Consider the following 11,714-nt stretch of genomic DNA (forward strand, 5'->3'; position numbering starts at 1 on the left):
CTTCACGTAGTCTTGATTCTTAGGCACTCACGAATATGGCAAATATAAGTATGATAAAAAAATATGAACATTCGTATTAAATTATTTTGTGTGTAAATTGCACCTATTTACCAGACAAATCAACAAATGGATGAATGGATGAATGAATGGATGAATGAATGAACATGAATGAATGAACATGAATGAATGAATGAGCTTGATAATAGTTGCAATAAGGAGGTTGTATATTCAATAAAACTATCTAGTGCATTATATTTCACTCAATATTTAAAAAGTGTAAACTGCATATTGTATTCAGGAATGAAAACAGTTCTTAATTTGTGTGACATGGAAAGTTAAACATTGAAACAGTACAGATGAAATGTTTTTAATATGCCCTGATGGCATGACTAAAATTAGTAAATATAATACTCACCAAATTGACCAACTCATATGATTCAAGCATGTTTTTGCATCCCATTAAACTGTTTACCTGTGGTACTGTAAATCTCACAGCTTAAACATGGGTGTGGCCATTTTGAATGCCAGTGAGGATTACGTTACATTGAACAGGAAATCCTGCTTTGGATGATAACATCAGTTTGTGGGTAAGCTGGTTTCTGGGACAAATGAGGTTGAGCTTTTTTTCATACAAATCATGAAAGTGTTTACTAAACCCAGCTGTCAAGTTTACAGGTTTTATTTCACAATATATTAAAAAACTGAAAAATGTAACCATGTTTTATTGTTAACTTGAATATCAAAATGTATAAGACAATTATTTCATAAAGGCACACCTGAAATATCTGTCTCGGCACCTATAAAAAAATGATTGCATTTCTATCCCTGGTAATGCTCTGATTTAAACCCGTTAACTGTGGCACTTGGAGGGCACGCCCAGTCCTGTCCTTTCAGTCCCAGTCCCAGGCAGGTAGCCACAGCTGTAGCACAAACATGATCGTAACTCACAAACTTTAACATAAACATACGACAGTCATAGTGCTACAATCATATGTATTCTGGCTACATGCTGTAACGCAACTGAAATATTGTTGTAAACAGTGTTACACCATTACACCAAATTAGTCACATTGGGGTAGTCCAGCGGATAAAGTATTGACTCATCACGGTGAAGACCTGGGTTCTATTCCCTACATTCATATCGTAAGAAGTCTGTTTCTAGTGTCCCCGGCCATGATTGCCAAGTTATCTTACTTTGTGATTTTTATATAGCCCAGTACATTACTAGGTTCTGCCTCCAGTCTAAAGTATGTGACAGTCTGTGAGTACCTACTTCATGTAGGTCAATATCTCATAAGACATATCACCCCACAGGTTTCATTTACATGTCCGGAAAATCACATGCAGTTGCTGCAAATATTTGTTTCCCTCTCCGGTCAAAATAATTTTATTTCTTGTTTTATCTATTATTATACACAGAAAACCTAGAGGCAAGAGGGAAAAATTACATTTAAAAATCACCAATCCAAGTAATATTCCTCTTAAATATTAAAAGTATTTTGCTTCTGGCAATTTGTAAATGGGGCAAAATGCACTGACAAAATATTGTTGGGGGGGTAAGTTTACATTTTTGGCCAATAAAAACATTTGGATTTTATTTTCTTAGCAGGGAAAATTATTATTATTTTTTTTTTTGCTTATTCTTGAAAACATATGACCGGCAGATCCGTAAAACAAGAAATAAAATTGTCTTGGCCTCAAATTCATATAAAAGATGCTGGTCTAAAACCCATTAGAGTCCTTACAATCTTGTTCGTCACCTGACACAATTCTTGTTGTCATGATGTTTTTTGGATAAGTTCAGGTTCAGCTTCTGTATGAGTATCCTAAGGACTTAAACGTGACATCTAAAGAATAAATCAGTGTTTTGTGCGTGATGTTCCAAGTCAGGTCATAGACAGCTTGGTATATCAAGCTGAAATCAATTGGCGGAGTGTTTTCTATGATTATCCTGCCACCAGGTGTCACAATGTCTCTTCTATCTTGATTACTTTCTGTCCAGACATCAGCTAAATCATTTTCTGATTTTACCAACGCTTGACTTTTGACTTTAGAATTACTTTGTAGTTGGATGAAGATAAGTGAGCATTTCTTGGTGAAGCCTAACATCAGTGATTAATCTTCACAAGAATCAATACGTCATCATATGATGTGTTCCAACATTGTATTTAATCAGTGTTTTATGTTCAGACCAATCAATAGTTGATCAAATAAAGAGTTATAACGCAATAGTTCACATGTGTTGGTCCAAATATATTAATAAATGACAGTGATTTGCTTTCAGCTGTCTCACCTATAATAATTTTGGTTTCGTTCTCATCTTATTTTGTTAAAAAATGTCTATTTCGAGAATATTATTTAAGAGCTGTGTCACATATGTTGAATAACACGTATATAGTTCACTTTCAATCCGATTTCAATCATTTCTTTTTTTGATGTGATTGAGTTGGGGAACAAATTGCTTAGAAAATATTGTCCTTTTTCGACGTCATATCCATGCAATATAGATTTAAAAAATAACAGTTTTTTTATCATAACATCCATGTTGGTTCAATCAAAGCATAAAGATGCAGTTTCCTGACTTCTAAAACTGCAGTGTAAAAAACATGTTAAAAGGAAATATCCTCGATCACCATGAGTGCTGTTTTAATCAATACCTGTTGTATGAATCAATGCCTGATTTGCATATGGTGGGCAAAAACCAAGACTACTTGTACCCCAGATCCCTGAGGATTTGGGGTAGAAATGATCTCATGCAGCCAATGCTTGTCATCAGAGGCAGCAAACGGGATTGGGTGGTCAGGCTCATTGATGTGGTTGACACAGGTAATTACATACACTGATGCTCATGCCGTTGACTACTGGATTGTCTGATCCAGACTTGATCATTTACAGACCACTGGCATTTGCAGGAACCAACAAACCAACCAACCATGTTAGCACCCCAAATTGTCAGGTGAGGTGAAACTGGGTTTAATTTTGTGCTCAAGATTTAAACCCACGTGCATGGATATTTGTAACATATCTGTAACTGGATTTTATAGTGTTGCCCAAGACATACTGTGTTGCAATCAGACATGAATGACCTACATTAGCAATTCATATTTAATGACCACCCTTCCCCATTTTTGGCAGACACTATCCTGCAGACAACAGAGGGTGTCAGCAATAGTCCTAGGCATTACTGACTGGTTCTAGTACTTTAACAACACCTGCTTGTAGGAAAGAGGTGAGGAACAGAATCACTGGGTTGTTTGGTCCAGACTATTACTGACCATCCCCACATTGCTTGCAACACTGTCTGTGTTCTCAGGGATACAAAAAAACCTTTCCCACTGCAGAACAATGCAGAAAAGCCCAGATTAATCGTGGAAATAGCAATATCAGCGTAATACACAGTGTACATTGCTACTGCAACAGTGGAAACAGTAATTTCAAATCACTATACCTGGATAAAAAAACGAAAAGCCTGCTACTTTGATATTACTATTTTCCAGTTTGAACAGTTACATTCCCTTTCTAAAGTATTTCTGGTTTATTATTTGGCAGTTATCATCATTATATTTGTGTACACACTTGTTTAGTTTAATTTGCAATTGTATGAAATGATTGACAGTATTTTGACATACTCGAAACTACTTGTGGTTACTTGGAAATTTGACAGATGCACAGATCGTAATGCATGAGCAGGAGCTTCATAGTCTTTTGCTACCATTTTGACTCTTTCAGTAGAGAGGTAACATGTTTGTGTAAATATTTCCACAACTAATGTGGTCTTTCCAGTGTTTTTCTATTGAGGGGAGGTTTTCTTTGGTAGGCCGGGTATGTTAAAGAGAACCTATTTTGTCCGTTTGTTGTTTAAAACTGCGCTCAGCAATATTCCCGCTATAAATAATTAAGTCTGGACCAGAAAATCAAGTGATGCAAGAGAATCAATATACACAACTGCAAAGGTTTTCAAAGGCATCAAGTGATCAATGGCACATTGGCACAATAACATTTACCACCTAATTAGAATGTCATGAACACACAATGCAAGATGTAACGTGTACATTTAGGACAACACTTTCTCAGTTAAGTACAGATTCTAGTACTCTTCTTAGTCCAAACCTAAGCGGTCAAAGTCACAGTAGCTTAGTGGGTTTAGGGTAAGTGTAACTTTGTGTGTTGGTGAAGACTAAGAGTATGGGTTTGAATCCCAGATGGGATGCAGCCAAACAAAAGTACTAGAATAGGTACTTTTCTGAGAAAGTGCAATCCAAAATGTAATATATGTTACACCATTAGAAAATACTAAAGTGTGTAAGACCTCCACAACTAGAAGCATGTAAGCCAGGAAATCAAAAGTAAACAAGATGGAGCCAGAAATTGCCCAGGAAGTACCTTCAAGGTCAGGGCATTTGATGTCAAAGTGTCATAATTTCTTGGAGCAAATATTGTTACTGTTCAGCTAGCTTTGTGTAGTTTACAAATGCTTTCCACCACAATGGAACTGTGTTCCTCTTGGGCCTACATTTTATCCATGTGATTAGTTTCCAAATATCAAGGGGAGATAACTTACCTTGTTGCTACCTGGTGGCTGTATTGCCTGTCATGTTTGTTTTCAAACACTCTTGCAAGACCAAAGTCTGCGATCTTCAGATGTCCAGTTGAGCTAATTAGAAGGTTGGCTGGTTTCAAGTCCTGAAGTGAAAGTTAACTATATTTCATTTGTTTGTTGCTAAATGTCACACTCAGCAATAATCCAGCCATATGTCAGTGGTCTGTAAATAATTCAGTGTTGACAACACAATCCAGTGATCAACAGCATACAATGGAATACAATGATATATACCAACCAAGTCAGTGAAACTGATCCTCTTACTTGCCTCTTATGGCAATTCTGATCCTTCTTTATAGGATGCCAGCACATTGAAGCCCACATGTCTATTACAAAAACGCCTCAAAGATAGACATCATGGCACATTATGGATACCACTGAGGGAGGACATTGAGGAAATTGAAAATCAAATTGAAAATTTTGAAAGGAAACTCTATGCTTTTTCAGTGCTTTCTGTTTCAAAACACCTCACCCAAACACACCCTTCAATTGTCACCGCTTAAACTTCCAGTGCAGGCTGCAGTGTCTGGTAATGTGACATCACAGAAATGTCATGTCCTTGCCAACAGCCAAGGTTATCTTCAAGGAAGCAGTTAATCTACATTGAGAGGCAGGTGGGGTGGGAGTTTATCATGTGATATATAAAGTCTTTATACATGCAATCTCTTACACATTTTTCAAATTTATAAACTTATCATATCTCACATTCTGCATATATCTGAGTCGGAGAGTGGGCACAGATATCACAGCGAAAGAATCCTACTGTAAAGATTATCACAAGCTTTGCATGAGAGAGTTTAGTTTTACGCTGTGTTTAGCAATATTCCAACAGTATCATAGTGGGGTACACCAAAAATGGCTTTCACACATTTTGTTCCACCACCCGTATTACACTGCTATCTGAACTAGATCAGTTACCTTAGTAACTATCATATGACTCAGAGTGAGTGAGTTTAGTTTTACGCTGCTTTTAGCAATATTCCACCAATATCACAGCAGGGGACACCAGAAATGGGCTTCACACATTTCATCCATGTGGGGAGAGGAACCCGGGTCTTGGGCGTGACGAGCAACCGCTTTAACCACTAGGCTACCCCACCGCCCCCAAGGACACTGGAAACTGGCTTCACACATTGAAGGCATGTGGGGAAAGGAACCCGGGTCTTCGGCGTGACGAGCGAACGCTTTAACCACTATGCTACCCTACCACCCCAAAGGTCACTGGAAACTGGCTTCACACATTGAAGGCATGTGGGGAAAGGAACCCGGGTTTTTGGTGTGACGAGCGAACACTTTAACCACTAGGCTACCCCACCAGTCCCAAGGACACTGGAAACTGGCTTCACACATTGAAGGCATGTGGGGAAAGGAACGCATCATTTCCCTTTTGTGTTGCATATATTTGAACATGCTGTGTTGTTATATAGTTAATATATTTCCAAGTGGTCCTACAGTATTTATAGTATGCATTATTTGCATCCTCATGAAGTAATACTGAACTTGAAATCTCCACAGTTTCTTTGCAGTTTTTTTTCTTTTTTTTTGTGTGTGTGTTTCAAAGAAGTATTTCAGGTTTGATTAACCCATACTATGATGTAAAAAAGGATCAAAGGAAACTGAAATTCATCCCAATCTTTGGAGTGAGTGAGAGTTATCTTTAATGCTGTCTTTTGCAAAATCACCAAGTTAGGAAATACAGGTTTTATACGAGCAACTGTATTATCAAAGAGTGTCTAAATATTGCATGACAAATGAGCCATGACTCATTCGGTTCAGAAACGCAGGTATGAGTCTACAGTTAACATTGTTGATGCCTGTAGAACAATGATGGCATACCTGAGATGATATATTGATGTCTATCCATATCAGCTTTTTGTACCATATGTCATTTCATTTTTCTAATAAAAGTTTTATTCCAAAAGTGTGCTTCATGCTAAAATGATCATGTCAAAAACATACATTGAATCACAAAGAAAACTAAAGAAAACACATTCAAAGGGAGATAACTATGCTATATGTCTGGGTTTCACCTCACTGTGTGCTTGTCCACTCGAACGACATCGATGGCATGCTCAGTTTAAAACATCAACACTAGGATTAAAAAGTGATATTGTGGCAGTAGTCTCATTAGTTTATTAAAGGAAATAACACTATAACTTGGTTTCCTGTCTATACTGTGGGTTAGAACTGGTGCGTAAAAAAAGTGACTTGTTTGACCATGTGCCATCATGACTAATAACGTATACAGGCTAATGATGCTAATCACAAGATTGTCTCATCCATGGATGGGATTGGGTGGTCAGACTTACTCACACGTGTCATCGCATCCCAATTGCGTAGATTGATGGTCATGCTGTTGATCACTAGACTGTCTGGTCCAGATATGATAAATAATAAGACCTTGCTATACAGCTGGTATATTGCAGTGTGTTGCATGTTGCAATTCACATACAGACACAAATGGACAATAAAACACAACACTGCTACAACATGGTCACACAGCATTATGGAAGTGTGGTTGTTACCCCACTCTCTGGTAGTAGTAGCAGTGTAATGATTGAGAATACAATAACACAAAATTTAAGCTGAGGACACCTTAATACCACGCTTGGCAATAATGTTTCAATATATTTCAAACTGAGGTATTCTTTGTGAAAATATCAAAAGCTATTCATGGTATTTTGGTGAGAGATGATCAGGCTTCCCTCAGGCAGAAATATTGAAGGTTTTCCAAAGCAGTTGCACATAAAGTCTTCAAGTGGAAATTAGAAGTGATAGAAGTGAAGGGGAAAGTCAGGGATGTCAGTTTCCGCAGCATATTTCAGAGTATATTCCTCCTCCATTATCACATATTATGGAAGTTGGCATCCACCAGTTTCCTCCTGTAACTATATACAAGTCTGGACTAGACAAACCAGCATCTGCAGTATGGATTTGGGAAGTCGGTAGGTCAACCTACCCGATGCATGATGTTGTTTTCATGGCAGAAGGCCACCCCTTTCAGCAGCATCAGCATGAAGGACTTGACCTGAGCTTCGGAGAGAGGCTTTTCGGAGTTCCGCACCACCTCCGACAGATCGGACAGCATGTACTCGAACACCAACACAATCACCGTACCGTGGGGAAACACCTCGCGCAGCTTCACTGTCTGGAGGAACAAGGAATCATCATCATCATCATCATCATCATCATCATCATCATCATCATCATCATCCAGAACTGATGGTTACTTGAGTTAAATCTCATGTGAAACATAGGATGGGGCTGGTGAAAAACATTGACAATCAGAAAAAACGAAAAAAAATTTATGATGATTAGCAATGTCAAATTTGTATCAAAATATTGTACATAAATCAGCTTTCATTATTCATTCAATTCACAGATTACTGCCACATAAAAAAATGTTGTGGTTCTGAATCAGATTACACCTGTTTAAAATGTAGGATAGGTAGAATGTTTTCTTTACATCTATATTCGAGAAAAATATGAACTAATAACACATGTATCAATATCTAATTGTTTGTTCAATCAAGCTTGCAACACCAAGTCGACTTTCTCTATCAGAATGATTGATGTCTATCTGTTCTGACCAAAAACAGTCGTGTCTTAAAGCGTACTTTATTCATCAGAGCTCCTGATAATTTTCAAGCAAACTGGGTATTTACTCCCATGTCTGTTTATGTATGCGTTATTTGAATTTTTTAAGGAGTAACTAGTATTTTGTATACTCCCACTAGTTTAAAGAATTGAGTACTTTTACACACAGTTTCTTATGAACTAAAAGTTGTTATTAATATTGCTATATTGCAAAGTAGTTTAGAGTCATTGACAAATACTCAACATGAATGTCATGTGACTGTTAAAGTAAACTCCGGACAGTGGCTATGGTTATAACAGTATATTTTTATAGGCATCGCCCAGCATTTGCTAATGCTGTTGTAGAGTTTGTGTGCGCCATGAAGAATCATACACAAGCCTAGTTAGTGATTTTTCGTACTCCCAGATTTGTAATTAACTGAGTAAATGTGATTTTCATTGAGTAAAATATGCAAATATGTGCCTTATCTGGAGATCTGATTCATACCACTTAATAATAATTCGGCACCAGAGTGCAAGGGTCACTCTGTAAATCAGTCATAGACTTTTTCTTAAGCCTAAGGTCTATATTTGTGCGCTACTTCTAAACTATGTTCAGGATGCTAATCTATGTATAAATGTGTCACATCTCATTAGTGATGTGAAATTTTCTTATTTCTTTCAGAAATCTTCTGCATTTCAGCTCCGAGTTACTTCTGTGGTATTTATCAATAATCAATGCTTAGTTACCTATATCAACAGCAATCTCTAGACATTTGAGCATCCCAATGATTACTTCCATGATGGCCATGAGATTGCTTGAGTCAAAGGCATGCTAATGTGATTTGAAACCTCTGACTGAAAGTCCAGTTTAGTTGTTCCCTATGAGGCAGAGTGTTTGATAACAACTGATGAAGAGATGACTTACATATGGATTATCTTCTATCTCCTGTAAAGCCTTGATTTCTCTGGAACCACAAATCAATAAAGGTAAACATTCAAATAATCTACACCAAACATTGTTAAGCTCCAGCTTTCACAAAAAAATGTTTTGCATTATTGTCAAGTGCTGAGATGCTGTATAAAAAGAATTGTGAGTATGGTTTCACGCCGCTTGTAGCAATGTTCCAGCAGTATCACGGCAAGGGACACCAGAAATGGGTTTCACACATTGTACCCATGTGGGGAATCGAATCCAAATCTTTGGCGTGACAAGCGAACACTTTAACCTTTAGGCTACACCACCACCCCTTGAAAACAATAATGTGTCTGTCAGAAAGGCTTATCTAGTAATTGTCTTGAAAACATTTGGAACCTTTAAAATTTTACTTACATTTAGAATAATGTAAACATATTTTGGTAAAAAAAAACTGTCAGACACAAAAAAATAGCAATGAGTAATTTGTAGTTTACTTGAATATAAATAGTTTTGAATTAAGAAAGAGAACATTAAGCTGACTTTGTATCCAAATGTGTGGCCAAACAGTAGCACAGATCAATTAGTGAGTATGGTTTTACACAGCTTCCTGTAATATCATGAAGGAAAACACCTGAAACAGGGTTTATTGTTACAATGTGGAGAATTAAATCTTGTTCTTTTGTGTAATGTGCAAACACTTTAACCGCCAGGTTACCCTAAAACCCACTAAAGATCAAAAGGCAGTACGGATTATTGACTTTGGAAAGAAACAATTTCAAGTCATCTATACATTTCTTATATCTCTTTCTATGTGTGACACAGACAAAATGATATGAAAAAGAAAACTTACCTCAATGCTGTGTTTGGAATTCCATCATCAAGGTTCCTGAGAGGGACTTTCTTCAAGGCTACCACTTCACCACTCTGTCAAAACAAGATCACAGAGTTACAAAAGTAATATCTAGAAATACAATAACCCTTCACAGACATCTTGTTTGTTGTACATGACAATGTTTCAAGGCTACATCTGGTAACATTATCAGCGGACTACTGAGTGAGTGAGTTTAGTTTTATCATAAGCAATATTCCAGCAATATCGTGACACAGGGCACTAGAAATTGACTTCACACCCTTGTGAACCCATGGGCTTCTACCAGTGTGGGGCATCAAACCCAGGATTTTGCATGACATGAAAACGCACAAGTGTTGACATGACAGTCATATGACAAGAAAAATAGTAATGGATAAGTAAATATAAAAAAATATTTCATAAATCTGTCACAAGGCACACTCTCTGAAACTAACCACATTTTATCACAGCATCATAACAAATCATTTATCTTTGAGTTGAAAGGTATCAACATTGATAAAACGACAAAGCACCAGTGACAGATGAAGTGCCATTATTGAAAACAGTATCACAGCTACAGTTGTCGGTCTATATAAAGGTGTGGATCACCATAGTGCTAAGAATGCTTTGTTCATCGGCACCCTGGGTGATAGTGTTCACAAACAATGTCATTCATGTTTTGTTAGCCACTCTGCACACCTACCTCTGTGTGTTTTGCCTTCAGTACAATGCCATGTGCTCCCTCTCCGATGCGTCCTAGGATTGTGTACTGCTCCATGATATTTTCCAGGCTGCAGCAAGATAGCACACATGTAGTGAGTGAGTTAAAATGTTTAGTCTCATCAGCACATCACTTCAGGTCCATATCTTGACTAGAACAAACTTTACACTCATGAAATAAGCTCAGAACATAAAAACCTGTCAACGAAGGTCAGTAAAGTACAGCTAGAATTGACAGATCTCACAACCAAGTGATTTTTAACAATTTTACTACTGAAGACAACACTAAATATACAGAGACTATGTACACTGTGCAGTACAGATCACCACCAAACATCACCAGTTGAAGGTAGATCACCTGGGTTCATGGGGGCTTACAGTACTTTTGCTACATGCATGTACACTACTGGCGTATTGCAGTAAGTGGATTTACATAGTCACTTCTGGAAGTGGTGATTGTGCTACTGATCTATTGAAATTTGATTATTTGTAGCAAAACAAATTAATACCTATTTCAGTAACAAATTATCTCCCTTGAAAGACGCAGCGATTATGTTTTCATTCGCATTATAAAATTTCAGCAATAATTACATTCAAACTGTCAGGCTTGACAATCAGAAACACTGAACAATCAGTCTGACTCACACAAAGCTTCTGTTACGCAGTTATGTCATCTTCAAGCTCGTCATTGTTTTCATTAGCAACAAGATGCCCTGCATCGACTTGAATTTCCGGGGAAAGAAAGACAACGCTATCTGAGAGTAGCTTCCCTTGAATTGACTTCTGAAATGATTTTATAACGCTTCTACTAATATAGCACACAGACAGTAAGTAGTACAGTAGCGTTACGTGTATGCGATAAATTAAGCCTGTTTCAATGTAACTTGAAAACACATTCACCCGAAATATATATCGCGCAAAACACACCCATAGAAACATAGAGTGAGTGAGTTAGTGAGTGGGTTTAGTTTTACCAGGGAGCCTATATATGTTGTAGATTATCCCTGGTTTTACACAACTTTAAGCAATATTTCGGCAATATCACGGTG

The 11,714-nt window shown here is 37.3% G+C and overlaps 1 protein-coding gene across 2 annotated transcripts in view; it reads right to left on the reverse strand.

Moving 5' to 3' along the window:
- LOC137295619 (cyclin-dependent kinase 20-like) overlaps positions 1–11,418 on the reverse strand; it is a 47,523-nt gene extending 36,105 nt beyond the window's left edge. Inside the window, exons 1-6 of one of the 2 annotated variants that reach the window (XM_067827065.1) lie at positions 11,311–11,418; positions 10,649–10,736; positions 9,946–10,019; positions 9,105–9,144; positions 7,560–7,748; positions 4,562–4,683 (exon numbers count right to left, since the gene is read on the reverse strand). In XM_067827065.1, the coding sequence (XP_067683166.1) occupies positions 4,562–4,683; positions 7,560–7,748; positions 9,105–9,144; positions 9,946–10,019; positions 10,649–10,723 (500 nt within the window). In that variant the 5' untranslated portion in view covers positions 10,724–10,736; positions 11,311–11,418. Of the gene's footprint in view, positions 1–4,561; positions 4,684–7,559; positions 7,749–9,104; positions 9,145–9,945; positions 10,020–10,648; positions 10,737–11,256 lie in introns of both variants that reach the window. The other variant, XM_067827066.1, reaches the window with a different exon arrangement.
- Positions 11,419–11,714: the final 296 nt, after the last annotated feature.

This window comes from Haliotis asinina, chromosome 9, assembly GCF_037392515.1.
Source record: "Haliotis asinina isolate JCU_RB_2024 chromosome 9, JCU_Hal_asi_v2, whole genome shotgun sequence".
NCBI lineage: Eukaryota > Metazoa > Mollusca > Gastropoda > Lepetellida > Haliotidae > Haliotis > Haliotis asinina.